This window comes from Ochotona princeps, chromosome 4 (assembly GCF_030435755.1).
Source record: "Ochotona princeps isolate mOchPri1 chromosome 4, mOchPri1.hap1, whole genome shotgun sequence".
NCBI lineage: Eukaryota > Metazoa > Chordata > Mammalia > Lagomorpha > Ochotonidae > Ochotona > Ochotona princeps.
Window position 1 is genome coordinate 69,229,791 of NC_080835.1, and position 14,455 is coordinate 69,244,245.

Below are 14,455 nucleotides of genomic sequence, written 5' to 3' on the forward strand. Positions count from 1 at the left end.
TGTAGAGCATGTTCTATGGGTACAAGGTAAGTGGCTTCGATGGTTCTGAGATGCTGGTGATTTTGTTGCCCCAACAATGAGGAGATCCTTCTAAGGTCCATTGGTTTACGTAACCCACTGTAAAGTATTCATTCACATAGATACTTGCTGTCAGAGCTTGGCCGGGAGAGTTGTCCAATTTGTTCTACCCTTTATCCTCTGCCATGGTACTAGGCATCTCTGTAGAACGTAATGAGTTATGTCCCCGTGAACATCTGGGCATGTGATCACTGCACCGACTTCAGCAACAGAGGCGGCATAGTTCTGACACATGCACGCCACAGTCAGACCACAGATCCTGTGATTTTTCTCTGTGGATGGAGTTCTGAGTCCAGTGGTTCAGCTGTGAGGGTCGTCAAAGAAACCTCGTGAGAGGTGACCCCAGACCTGACTCCTGTGGGTGCCAGCCAGTGCATTGTCTGACTCAGTCCATCACCCACTTCAGCCTACACACTGATAGTTACAGTTGCTGTGTTAGTTCCGTCTACAGTACGCAAACCAATGGATACTGTGCTCCTGCCCAACTCTGCCCACCACATACTCAGCCCTCATATACACAAGCGGGAACTTCAGTCTAGTTGGAACTACCTCTGTTTGCCCCCACCAGGCCTGCCCATCATGCTTTCTTTTCTTCATGATTATGGCTAACTTCAGATTGCCATTTGTTGAGTTTATAGACACGTGAGAATATGGGGCAAGCTTTAAAGTAATACTTGTTGGGCCCAGCACGGTAGCCTAGCGGCTGAAGTCCTTACCTTGCATGCGCCGGGATCCCATATGGGAGCCGGTTCTAATCCTGACAGCCTCACTTCCCATCCAGCTCCCTGTTGTGGCTTGGGAAAGCAGTCGAGGATGGCCCAAAGCCTTGGGACCCTGCACCTGTGTGGGAGACCTGGAGGAGGTTCCAGGTTCCTGCCCTCAGATGGGCACAGTTCCGGTCGTTGCGGCCACTTGGGGAGTGAGTCTTCAGATGGAAGATCTTCCTCTCTGTCTCTCCTCCCTCTGTCTCTCCTCCTCTCTGTGTATCTGACTTTCAAATAAAAATAAAAAATTTTTTTAAAGTAGTACTTGTTTACTTTTGTGTGTGTTTGTTTTTGATAGGTTACACAAGCAGTCTATTGAAACAGCCAGAAAGCGATTACTTGAATATCAGTCTGCATTAAAGGGAAGATGCCCATCCATGTCAGCCACATCACTGGTGCCGGATTCTGTTATATCGGCATCACCACAGAAATCTAGAAGGCATACTGCCGTCACAGAAAGCTGGGATCACGATCAGAGACCCCGGCTGAGCCCTAAGAAATATCAGCCGACACAGCTTCTACGGAGCTCCAAATCAGAACCTGACCATTTGCAGGTGCAAAGGCAAAATCACTTTCAACAGAAACAGGTAGAAACAGCAGAAACATTAAGCACTCCAGATGTTCCAGCCAGGCGTGCTTTAGAATCACAGGAACTTGGAAGGCAGTTCACACAGACTGAAGCACAACAGAGAGACTATGCATATTCTAAGCCAGCTGAACCTTCCTTGTTCCTGCCGCTGGTTCCTCAGCATTCTTTTAGTTCTTTGCCCATTAAAATTGAATCTAGAAAAATCCATGAACCATTTGCAACCATGAGCAAAAGTACAGTTACAAAAAGCCATTCTGTAATCAATCAAATGCGTGATAGACCTTTGCCATTCCCAGAGACTATCACAGCACACCAACATCGTCTGAAGTTTCTCCAAGAACAGCTGGACCTACAGAAGGAAGCTCTCCAGGCAAGACAGGAAGCCCAGGAACAGCTGCTCCTGTGCAAACAGAAACAACTGGAAGAACAAATTGGTTTGTCTCTATTTCTTCCATTGGATTCATCTGCTTCACTGCCTTGCGCCAAAGCTGAATCTGGGAGAATTGAGGAATCTTCTCCAGTCAAGGACAATGCTGCACTTTCCTCAGGTGATGCTGTGGTTGCACAACTTCAGGATAAGCATTTGAGTTTTTCACCGCCTGTTTTACCACAGCAAGCTAATTTTAAATTTCTTCAAGAAAAGTTGAATATTCAGAGAGATAACCTTCAGGCCAGGCGAGAAGCCCAGGAGTTACAGAGTGAATTGGATGGAAGAGTGGGTTCTGAACAGGGTGAGCAAGCCTCTGTCCCAATTCAGGTCAGTCAGCGTATTTTTGCCTCACCACCTTCTCTTGATACAAGATCTAGAAAAATCCAGGAAGGGGAGCAGTTGTTACCCAAAACTGAAAAAGGACTTCTCTCAAGCCAGGATGATAGCCCAAAATCTCAAGCTGAGTCTTCAAGTTTGCTACGGCAGTTCCTTCCTCTTCATGATAGCTTGAAGTTGCTTAAAGAGCAGCTGGTTACACAGAGGGATGCTCTTCAGGCTAGGCATGAAGCTCACATGAAATTACTTGCAGGTAGACAAAGGTATTCGAGAGACATTAAACCTGTGGGGATGAGCTGTTCGTTCTCACCAATGGTGTTTGAGCATTCTTTCCCTTTTCAAGATCCTGCTAAAGCTGAGACTAGGAGAATTGACATGCCTTATTCATCTCAGAAGGAGCCTATGAGTCCTAGTCATAGGAGAGTCCCAGCATTCCAGGATAAGTCATTCAGTTTTCCACAGCAAGATTTGACAGCACCCGAAGAACAGTCACACATACAGAGGGTAATACTTGGTACTGGGGAGGAAAGTCAACCTGAACAAAGTGAATTAGAAAAAAGAATTTCTCCTGAACAATCTGGCATCTCTTCATCACTCTCCCAAGTTACTGATTCTGAAAGATTCCAGGAATTTGTGTCATTGATGAGTGACAGTACAGGTACATTAAGTCATCCCAAGATCCCAAGATTTCCAGAAAGAGTTCTGGAATTTTCACAACATGTGGTACCTGTACGAGATAATTTGAAGGAACAGCAAGAAAAGGTGGACACAGAAAAAGCGACCTCTTATTTTAACCAGAATACCCAAACTGGCTTGCCTTCCTTCATGCCCCGGTTAGGGCAGCTTTCATCTGCTTTACTACCTCTCGCTGAGCCCAGTACAAGCCAGGCATATCTTTCAACAGAAAGTGATACTAAAATTCCTTCAAGCCAGTTTCAGATCCCAGAATTGCAGGATAGGCTTTTGAGAATATCACAGCTTATCCAACCACAGCAAGACAATCTGAATGCACTTCAGCAACAGTTGGCTGCTCAGAGGGAGGCCATCTTTCAGCTCAGAGAGGGGGCTCAGGAAGAACTGCTAACACATAGACCGAGCGAGCGGAAGGGAAAACCATCTCCTGAGCACTTTGGCACCTCTTCCTCACCCGAGACAACACAGCATCCATTTGCATCATTTCCTCTTTTGGTAAATGAAAGAATTCAAGAAGCTAGTCCAAACAGCAGTGATTATACAATCTCCTCAAGTCATTCTGAGATGCAAAGGTTACCTGATAGGCTGTTGGGTTTATCACATAGTGTTTTGCCTCAGCAAGATAATTTGATTTCACCTCAAGAACATTTGCATGCACAGACAGATTCCCTTCCTTCTATTGAAAAAGCCCCAAAAGAGTTTATTTTGCCCAAGCAAGATAATTATGAGGGAGAAATGCCTTCTGACCACTTTTCCCAAACTCACCATGATGATTTGAAGGCACTTCAGCAGCAGTTAGATGTACAGAGGGAGGCCATTCGATCTAGACAGGAAGTCCAAGAAGAACTGCTTTTTGAAAGACTGAGTAATTTGGAGAAAAGGGTGTCATCTGAGCAGGTTAGCTCCTCTTCATTCTTACCCTTGGAGGCATTGCCTGTTGCCGGTTCTCAGAGAACCCAAAAGTGTTTCCCAACTGAAGGGACTGATACTCTTCCTTCCAGTCAGCCTGAAATCCCAAGATCACAGCATAGGCGTCTGAGTTTATCACCACCTGTGCACCGCCAAGGTGAAGTGACAGCACAGGTGTGTTCCAGTGAGACACCCCAAGAACTGCTGTTGAATAGTGAAAGTAAGTTAAGCAAAAGTGAATCTGCTCATCATTCCATCTCATCGTGTTTGTTCGAGGAAACAGAGCATTTGTTTATTCCACTGCCTTTTGCTGAAGGTAAATCTAAAACCATTTGTGAATTGCATTCATCTAAGATTGAACGTGCCCCTCCTCCAAGCAATTCTTTAATCTCAAGCCTTCAGGATAGGCATCCTGTGTTATCTCAGCAAGATAACTTGGGTGTTCAGAAGCATGTAGATTTTGAAAGAGAAGTTCTATGTTACAGCCAGCTTGCCCAACAAGAATTGCTGGTGCAGACAGAAACAACCCTACAACAGCAGATCCAGAAGCATCAAGAGATTTTGAAGGATTTCTTTAAAAGTAATCAGGTATGTTCTAAACCTGAATATCTAAAAGATAGAAGTTCAGAGCCAACTTGCTTTTAATCCTAGGCCTACAGGTGTCTAGTTAATGAGAGTAAGTGGTTTGACCTTAAATGCTGTAATTTTCAAGCAGTGTAGAAATTGAAACAATTTCACATGAGGTTTATGAGGTTAATAATTATTTGGATTCAACTAAATTGAAATGGAAGCATAAAGGAATGTAGCCTTTGATTTGGATGTTTATATGAGTTTTAAACATACCATAAGATTAAAATTGTGACAAAAATCAGTTAGCAGAATTTGGTTTTATCTGTAGCAGATCTTGGGCTTTTTATGTGGCGCTTTCTGTTGACATTTACATGCAAATATAAATCAATTTCACTGGTTTTTTTCCCTCAAGTGATAAGACTATGATTGCCTGTTGTGGCACTACCATTATTTTAGGCTGATGAGAGGACTGGACATACAGCTTCTGCTAAATTGTTAACAAGATCACCAAAGTCACTCCTTGTTTATCGCCATGGGAGACAAGTCTTTTTTTTTTTTTTTTTAGAATAAGAAGTTACAAGGGCTGAAGGGAATATTGAGAAGCCCCACCCAGTCTCCCACCCACCCCAGGTCCCGTGTGTAGGGCATGCTCTGGGATCCTTGCTCAAGTGGTCCCAGTAGTCCACCAGTTATGAATCGCTGCCAATCTCGCCACTCTAGACATGATGAGACTGTTGAATAATCCACTGATTGACATAGTCCATCATAGAGTCTCCCTTTGTCCAGTATTTCGCTGCCAGCGTATAGCTGTGGTGGTTGACTGTCCTGTTTTATCTTCTGTCTTTTCTTGGTTAAGGTTCTAAGTCCGCTATTTCGGTTGAGGGGATCCCCAAAGAAACTTTGAGGTGTTCCCAGACCAGAATCTACATGTACTAACAAGTACAGGACTTGGCACAGTCCGGGAAGACAAGTCTTTCCAACTGAGAAATTTATTCACTTTTTTCTTTGTATGACTTTTTTTTTGAAACAGTATTCTGTAAATCCTTTGTTCAAGAAAAATTGAGTTCTTTGAGACTTACTAGTTATTTGAAGGAAAAGGAATGACAAATGAAAATGGAGGTTCCTTTAGTATAATCATTTATTGAAAGAAAGGCACAAGAGAAGCTAGATTTTAGGTTCAGCACTATAAATGATTGTACTTTTTTTCAGTGGGAATATAGCCTTGTGAATACTGAAAGTATTTCTCATCTTTTCGCTGTGGATAACATTGTAATAGTATGATTGGTGCAACTGTTTGGTTGAGGTTCTAATTTAAGAGTGCAGATAGAAAGAAATGTAATGAATTTACATAACACCTCAATTTGTATTATCCCCACCCTTCTCTTTCTGCTTTTTTCAGACAAGTAATCCCACAAATGAAAATGATGTAAAAATGCAGAAGATGGAGCAGCTGGGGGAGTGGCTCCCTCATGCGCGTGGACCAGCAAGCAGTGAGGAGGGCAGCAGTCGTGCAGAAAGGAGCAGCTCTGATGATGATCCACTGCTTTCAGAACATCCTGGTGCCAAGCTGAGTGGTAAGATAGTACTCATTATAGTGTAACTGTTCTGATTATTGTTTGCTTTCATCCTTTGCCTTTATTTTTGTTTTTGGCTTTTTGTTGACTGACCAGGTAAATTGGGTAGTAGATCCTCAAAGCCACCTGTAGCACAAGTTAAATGTGGATTGGATGTGAAGCAACATGAACTCAGTGCTATTCAAGAAGTAGAATCTCCAGCAAGCGTCAGAACTTCAATTCCAGGTGAACTGATGGCTTGATAAAATACTATAGTCTCCAGTCTTCTTCAATGTTGTAAGCTTGCTTTCTTTGTTGTTAAAGGAATTTCAACTTAGTGTATTTGTAACAGGAAACTACTGGTTTTACATAAACAGTGTTTGAGGTATGATTTTGGGGAAATACAGTTTTATGTAGCTAGTCTCTTGTGACATCAATCTATCTTTCCAATTTCTAATTCCCTCTGTTACTTTTTGATGTTTGCCTTCCAAACTTGTTAGTTTAGGTTATAAACCCAGTATGATTGTTTTTCTGTATTTTTTTTCTTTTCTCTTGTAGTTTTCTGTTTTAGTACTTTTACTGTTCTTTTCCTGTATCATTTTCAAGGTATATATACACACACACGCATTCGTACACACACACACATATCTGGTTGACTGTTTAACTGTGGATTATTGGAAGAGGGTCTTGTTTTCATTGAGAATCCTCTGTGTACTAGCTGTAGCTCTTTTTCCTCAAAGAAAGATCACCCACTATCAACCCAGCTACTGGCTTTATGAACCGGGGCCTGGGAGGATCTGGGTTGAGAGTACAGACACTCTTTGGATACCCTGATTTCGTTATGGTATTTTATTGCCTCTGTGCTTGATCCTCTTGAATTCACAGGATGTCACATTCAGTTTCTCCAGCAAGTACACCTTTTGTCTGCTGTGTCCATGGTAGCAGAAGACCAGAAAGTCTAAGCATTCCAAGAGTGTAGTTTTAAGTATTCTCCCTGTATTTGTGAATACATATCTTTTTGTGATTTCAATTGCCTTTGGTGCTTTTCAGTTGCCTAAGATTAAATATTAAATATATTGAATAGATATTATTTTGATGTATTGTGTATATATTATATGCAATATTATATACATAATATATATTGTGTATATTATGTTATATTAAATAGATATTAACATTTTGATATGTCATACATATTATGTATAATATGTATGTTATGTAATATTAAATATATTAAATAGATACTAACATTTTGATGTATTGTGTATGATCGTTATGTAAACATATTGTATGTATTATGAAGAAATAGTGTGTCTTAGGATGCTATCGTTAATGGTTAAGTCTGGTATATTTTCTTGTGATGAATGCGTATTGACATCTAGTGTTAAATGTAGTATCATGCTTGAAACTATTGAGTTGAATTAACAATTTAAATGCCTGACTTAAAAGATAAGTAGTAACTATGTTCTTCATATCAAGGTTTTATTTTTTTTTTTAAGATTTCTTTATTTTTATTACAAAGTCAGATATACAGAGAGGAGGAGATATAGAGAGGAAGATCTTCTGTCCGATGATTCACTCCCCAAGTGAGCGCAACAGCTGGTGCTGTGCTGATCCGGAGCCAGGAGCCAGGAACCTCCTCCAGGTCTCCCACGTGGGTGCAGGATTCCAAGGAATTGGGTCGACTTGACTGCTTTCCCAGCCCACAAGCAGGGAGCTGGGTGGGAAGTGGAGCTGCCGGGATTAGAACTGGGTGGGAAGTGGGATTAGAACCGGCGTCTGTATGGGATCCTGGGACGTGTTCAAGGCGAGGACTTTAGCTGCTAGGCCACACCGCCGGGCCTTCTTTTTTTTTTTTTTTTTTTTTAAAGATTTATTTATTTTATTTCAAAGTCAGATATACAGAGAGGAGAGACAGAGAGGAAGATCTTCCGTCCGATGATTCACTCCCCAAGTGAGCTGCAACGGCCGGTGCGCCAGTCCGAAGCAGGGAACCAGGAACCTCTTCCGGGTCTCCCACACGCGGGTGCAGGGTCCCAAAGCTTTGGGCCGTCCTCAACTGCTTTCCCAGGCCACAAGCAGGGAGCTGGATGGGAAGTGGAGCTGCCGGGATTAGAACCGGCGCCCATATGGGATCCCGGGGCTTTCAAGGCGAGGACTTTAGCTGCTAGGCCACGCTGCCAGGCCCTGGGCCTTCTTTATATCAAGTTTTTATGATTTTAGATTTTTACCCTCAATGTAAATGGTCAGTTCAGCTGTATCTGGAAAATTAAGTGGAAATTTATTAGCAGTAGTTCCGCCTCTGGTAAACCTCATTGGATATGATACTGCCACTGGGCAAAGCTTTAAGTGGAAATCTAAATGAGTTAATTTTGTTTCCTTTCCAGGTAAACCTGATTTCTCTCAGGACAGAGACCCCTTGAGGGTCTCAGTAAGCCGAGAACAAAGTTTCCTCGGGAACCTACTGCCCTGGGATCCACTTGTTTGTCTTCAAACAGTTGATGACGATGACACAGCAGGTGAGAAAGAGATTGAAAGTAGAGCTGTTGTTCACAAGGGTATGTGTTCATAAGATATTTACTGTTCAAAAAATATTTATTTGCGGTAGTGAAAAACGGTAAATAATGTCAACAACTGTTGATGAAATCATATGGTCCACCCAGGCTGTGTTCTATACCATTGTTCAAAAGAAATGAAGGGGAGACATCTTTACTCACACATAGAAAAATTTCTGGACTTAGGATCATCAAAATGTTGGTACTGATTTACCTTTGTTGGAAACTATGTGTCACTCCTTTTTAAGATTTATTTCCTGACCTTGAAAGAGAGAGAGGGAAGGAGAGAGGTCAATTTTGTATCATTGGTTCCTTCCCCAAATGGCCACCATGACCAGAACTGGGCCAGGCTGAAGCCAATAGCCAGGAACTATCTAGATCTCCATGTGGGTGGCAGAGATCAAAGTGCTTGGACCGTTCTCCACTGCCTTCCCAAGCACATTGGCAGCAACCGGCTCAAAGTGGAGTGGCCGAGGCTTGAACCAGTGCTCAGACGGGATGCCAGCGTTTATAGGCCACAATGCTAACCTCTCATTTTATGCTGTAAGTGTTCATATATTGAATATACTTTATTTTTCTTAATGAGAGGCATGTATTATTTCTGTACAGAAAAAATTGAAGGAAGTAAAATTTATTGAAAAATGTTTCAGATTAAGAATTTTCTATCATATTCAATAAATAGTTTATGAAGGTATGAGTTTTATGTAGGCAGTGCTACAGATTTCGTGTTTTAAGCGTATTTGTAACAATCCATATTTTTCCCTTAAAGATTAATTTATTTGAGAGAGAAAGTGGGAAGAGACAGAGACATCTTCCATTCTCTGGTTTAAACAGCTGCAACAGCTCAGATTGGTCCAAACAGAAGCAGGAGCTGGGACCTCTACCTGGGTCCTTGCACATGGGTGGCAGGAACCACATGTACTTGAACTTTCTTCCACTACTTTTCCAGGTGTACTAGTGTGGAGATAAGTTGGAAGTAGAGCAGTCTGGACATGACCAGGCATTCTGGTGTGAGATGCCAGTGTCACAATTGGCAGCTTAACATGCAGTGCCACTGTGCAAGCTTGAATAATCCACGTTGTCAGTGAAATATAGTACCATATTGAGTATTACATTTAAAAGTGCTACATTTAGGTTGCGACCTAGCGGCTAAAGTCCTCACCTTGAATGCACTAGGATCCCTTATGGTGCCAGTTCTAATCCCGGCAGCTCCACTTCCCATCTAGCTCCCTGCTTGTGGTCGGGAAGGCAGTCGAGGACGGCCCAATGCCTTGGGACCCTGCACCTGCGTGGGAGACCTGGAGGAGGTTCCTGGCTCCGGATCGGCTTCAGATCAGCACAGCACCAGCTGTTGCGTTCACTTGGGGAGTAAATCATCAGACGGAAGATCTTTCTCTCTGTCTCTCCTCCCCTCTGTATATTAGACTTTCCAATTTAAAAAAAAAAAAAGAGCTACATTTAAGTACTATAATTTAAAAATTCTGGGGGTGGGAGTTGGCTAATGGTTAGGATGCCCATATTCTGGGCCCGGCAAGATAGTGTACCGGGTAAAAGTCCTCATCTTGAACACACCGGGATTCTATATGGGCACCGGTTCTAATCCCAGCAGCCCCAGTTCCCATCCAGCTCCCTGCTTGTGGCCTGGGAAAGCAGTCGAGGACGGTCCAAAGCCTTGGGACCCTGCACCCGCATGGGAGACCTGGAGGAGGTTCCTGGCTCCTGCTTCGGATCGGCTCAGCTCCAGCCCTTGTGGCCGCTTGGGGAGTGAACCACCAGATGGAAGATCTTCCTCCCTATCTCTCCTCCTTTCTGTATATCTGCCTTTCCAATAAAATAAATAAATAAATCTTTAAAAAAAAATAGGATGCCCATATTGTACATACGTGGTACAGTATCTGTGTCCAACATTCTGCTCTCTGCTGGCCCTGGGGAGCAGTGATGATGATTCAGGCAATTGGTTTCTCATAAGGAAGACCTGGATTGAGATACAGTTCTCAACTACTTCCCATCCTGCCCAGCCTTGACTGTTTTGGGGTTATGGGATAGAAGTAGTGGTTATTAACTCTTTGTTTCCCTGCTTTTCAAACAAAACAAAACAAAAATAGCATTCTAAATGAGCTGCTTTTATATTTTATTTGTGATTATTTGCAAAATAGTTAACTAGCAAAATCTTTAAATAAATTAATGCTTCACCCAAGACCAGCCAATGTTAATTTTCTTTTTATTATATCTACATATAACAAACTGCTCTGTGGGCAATATTGTTTGCTGACCATACATAACAGAGTTTTAGTACTGCTTCATTAATTATAAGGCACCTTTTCAGGTATCACCTCACACCTTGATTTTGAATTCCACTTTTTTTTAGTCCAGGTCAAGGAGTCTGAAATCGAGACTCATGCCATATTAAGTTTTGCTATGGAAGAAGAGTATACCTGTCCGAGTTCAACTGTAAAGTCCAATGATAAGGTTAGTAACATCTTCATAGGAGTCACAGTTTAGAGCTGTTTGGTTCCATGTTTTCTGTTTAGCTTGCTTAAATGTTAAATGTTCTCTGAGATCTGCCTATGTTACGGTGGATCAATGATGAAAATAGCCAAATCTGAGCATCAGAAGACCTTGTAGTCTGACCTGATGCATGATCTCCATAATTCTGAGAAGCAAAACTACAAAATACCTGGAGGGATGGGGTATGGTGTGTGTGTGTGTGTGTGTGAGAGAGAGTGTGTGTGTGTGTGTGTGTGTGAGTGTGAGTGTGTGTGTGAGAGAGTGTGTGTGTGTGTGTGTGAGAGTGTGTGTACATGTGAGAAGGCGAGACTATTCTGAGCAATGATGAAATGGTTTTACAACTGACCTTTATAACTATGAAGTTTTCTACACTTGACCTGAGCTCAGAATTGATAACTGCTGCAATTTGTAATGTGGGATTTCTCTAGATTTTACTTATACTGTGACATAACAACTCCTTAATTTTTTAGGCTGAAACACAAGAGATTTCTCCTGAGCCAATATCCTCAGGAACTCTTTCTACTGGGAGCTTTTTAAGTTACGAAAACATAGATTTGAGCCTCACAGATTCAGGTAATAGCAGCAGAGTGTTCTAGTCAAAAGATTAACACCTTTTGGTGACAGTGGGGGGCAGGAAGCATTGCTTTTCTGTAATGTACGTGGAGTAGGAGGTGTGGGGGTGTTACTGTTTCTTTAAATCTAAGTTAAATGCCCAGTGGGGCCAAAGCATCCCTGCTCGGGAAGCTCTGCGTTTAGGCTTCATGAGGCTGAATCATGAGTCTGTGATCAGGTCTCGTCTCCTACTTCCCCTTTATGTTTTCCTCTGATTGTTTTAAGGTTCATCAGCCAATGACATTCTGCATCTGAATAATTTTATTTCTATTTCTAAATGTGCAGTTTTTGTTTTTTATTTTAAATTTCTTAGGCACAGTTTTTCTTAGGCATTCACTTTGTCAATCTTGATGTGATCATGAATCTACATTTCCAAATGTTTTTAATGCTGTTTTATGAGATAATTAAAAAAAAAGACCTTTAAAAAAAAAAGTCTAAGTTAAATGTAAATTTGATCTAAGTTGTTAGATGTAAGTTAAGGACTGGTGCCCCAGTGCTATTGGACAGTGCTATTCAAAACATGACTGTAAGTTACAAAGATGCTCTGTCCAAAATGGGACTTTGAAAATATTCATTAATAGTACCTTTTCAATATTCAGCAGAAATACATAGGAGCAAATTTCTCGGTTGCACTCTTAGTAAGTACATAGTGGCCACGAGAAAGACAGTAGTGTCAACTAAATATTTTTATTAAACTCAATTTTCAGAGCACATGGACAATAGGGAACAAGAATCTGGCGCCGGTGAAGAAGATAAAGCAGGTATTTTCAGCTCTGTACTTCCCTCAGTACAGGTTGTCTCTCAGCAACAGAATGCTTCTGGCATTCATAAGTCTCTGAGGCTTGTGATGGAAGACTTTACATCTGGTCACACACACCTTGAGCCAAGCATAGACAAGTGCATAAGTGAACAAAATTTGATACCTGGAAAAACTCACTTGAGGGGTAAAATTGTTTTAAATACTTCTAAATTATTGATCTTTTCACTTTTAATTCTGTTTAATTTCAATGTTTTATTTATTTGAGTGAGAAAATAGAGCTCTGATAGTTACGGTGGTTCACTTTCTAAATGCCCGCAACAGCTGAGGCTGTAGGCTTGAAACCAGGAATCAGGAACCCCACCCAAGGCCTCCATTTGGGTGGCAGGGCCCCAAGTACATCATCTGTTACTTTGCCAGATGCATTAGTAGGAAGCACATTGAAAGTGGAGGAGCCGGGCTCGGCGGCGTGGCCTAGTGGCTAAGGTCCTCGCCTTGGTCCCATATGGCTGCTGGTTCTGGTCCCGGCAGCTCCACTTCCTCTCTCTCTCTCCTCCTCTCAGTATATCTGACTTTGTAATTAAAAAAAATAAATAAATAAAATAAAAAAAAAAAAAAAAAAGAAAGTGGTGGAGCCAAGACTCAAACTAACACTTCCAAAATAGGCTGTATTTCAAGCAGAATCTTCCACCAGATCAACACCTGCTGTCATTTTAGAGCTAAGTTGTTATTATTTGAGGTTTATGTTTTTATAGCCACACAGTTACATCACAGAACATATTGAGGGCATTTAATGAAAGAGGGGACAAGGAACCAATTTGGTTGAATGACATGTAGAAAAAATTTATCAGCAAATACCATTGCAGAGTTCGGTTGTCACAACTGAGAGTGTAGTGCATACAGATCAGATGATTCAAGACAATTAGTTCACCATTGTCAAGTTTATCTTCCATGAGATATTTGAGATTATAATATACTGAAAGAATAGCAGACTTTTCTTTTTATTTTAAACATTGATTCTGAAATGATCTAAATGAAAACACCAGAGCAATGATCACATGGCTTTAATTTTTTTTTTAAAATTACCTCTTTTTTGCTCAAAATTCCAGCAGTTGACCTTGACTTCCCAGAATTGGAACACATTTTCCCAAATTTGCATCGTCAGCTTTTTAAACCCTTAGAACCACATCCAGATTCTGCTTTGTCACCATCATCCTCTGGGATTTCTCAAGATAATGGAGACTTTTACCAGGTAAAGTAGATATCCCACTGCCGTGGGGAAAACAGCGCTCATCTTCTGTTGAGGATGAGCAAGGCTGGTCTTTCCTAACCTTGGCTGCCTGTTAGAATCCCAGAAGCTTGTTACAATCTCAGTGGCCTAGACAATACCCCGACCAATGAACTCAGTCTCTGGGAGTGCTCAGCTACTGTCATTTGGTTTTGCTTTTTTTTTTTTTTTCCCCCAACTGATTCTAACATGTAAGCAAGCTTACCAGCAGTTGCTTTTGAATTTTTTCCTATTAATGTTGTGTCTGTCTAAAGAGTTCCCCATTAAAGGCTGGGGAACTCTTATTTTTGTTGAGTGTTGCATGTTTTTTATGCTAATGTAATAGACTTAACCATTTAATGTGTTTAGTAGGTATGTGCAGATGTACAGAATTTAGGAAGTCCTCACACACAGCAGAGGAGGTGTGTTCTGTGACGCTTAGTTCTTGGTGTTTGCTGAGTTGGTCACCTGAACATCCCATATGCTTTACCCAGTTCTGACTTGCCAGAAAATTAGCTCATCATGCTCCTAACTCGAGATGATTCACAAATTCTTCACTAAATAATAATATTTATTTTCCAATTTTGGGTGTCTCCCTCTGTCCATGGAAGAGGCACCCACCTCCCTGCTCTCTCAGAGATGCTTTCTCCTTTCCTCTACTCTCCCCCCTCACCTGGTTCCTTCGCAAATAAAACTGCTCTGTTTGCAAAAAGCAGGAGTTGGATCTGAGTAAGCAAATTTACTGTAACTGTATTATGGTAATTAAGGAAGAATAATACACAAGGGGCATAGCGATTGTAATTTAACTGCTATACCTATTCAGTGTCAGCCTTT

At 41.6% G+C, this 14,455-nt stretch overlaps 1 protein-coding gene, 1 long non-coding RNA gene and 2 other non-coding genes across 4 annotated transcripts in view; all 4 read left to right on the forward strand.

Annotated features, from left to right (window-relative positions):
* The window catches only part of CEP295 (centrosomal protein 295), an 83,672-nt gene that overhangs the window by 62,322 nt on the left and 6,895 nt on the right, over positions 1 to 14,455 (forward strand). Inside the window, exons 16-23 of the mRNA XM_058662308.1 lie at positions 1,141 to 4,387; positions 5,769 to 5,943; positions 6,040 to 6,168; positions 8,310 to 8,441; positions 10,846 to 10,946; positions 11,456 to 11,558; positions 12,305 to 12,358; positions 13,464 to 13,606. Coding sequence (XP_058518291.1) covers positions 1,141 to 4,387; positions 5,769 to 5,943; positions 6,040 to 6,168; positions 8,310 to 8,441; positions 10,846 to 10,946; positions 11,456 to 11,558; positions 12,305 to 12,358; positions 13,464 to 13,606 — 4,084 coding nt within the window. The remainder of the gene's footprint in view (positions 1 to 1,140; positions 4,388 to 5,768; positions 5,944 to 6,039; positions 6,169 to 8,309; positions 8,442 to 10,845; positions 10,947 to 11,455; positions 11,559 to 12,304; positions 12,359 to 13,463; positions 13,607 to 14,455) is intronic.
* Positions 11,005 to 11,371, forward strand: LOC131480218 (uncharacterized). Its single transcript, XR_009245345.1, has 2 exons — positions 11,005 to 11,172; positions 11,248 to 11,371. It is a non-coding gene; the product is annotated as an uncharacterized LOC131480218 (long non-coding RNA).
* LOC118759623 (small nucleolar RNA U2-19) lies at positions 11,056 to 11,136 on the forward strand. Its single transcript, XR_004996313.1, has one exon. It is a non-coding gene; the product is annotated as a small nucleolar RNA U2-19 (small nucleolar RNA).
* LOC131480265 (small nucleolar RNA U2-30) lies at positions 11,302 to 11,371 on the forward strand. Its single transcript, XR_009245389.1, has one exon. It is a non-coding gene; the product is annotated as a small nucleolar RNA U2-30 (small nucleolar RNA).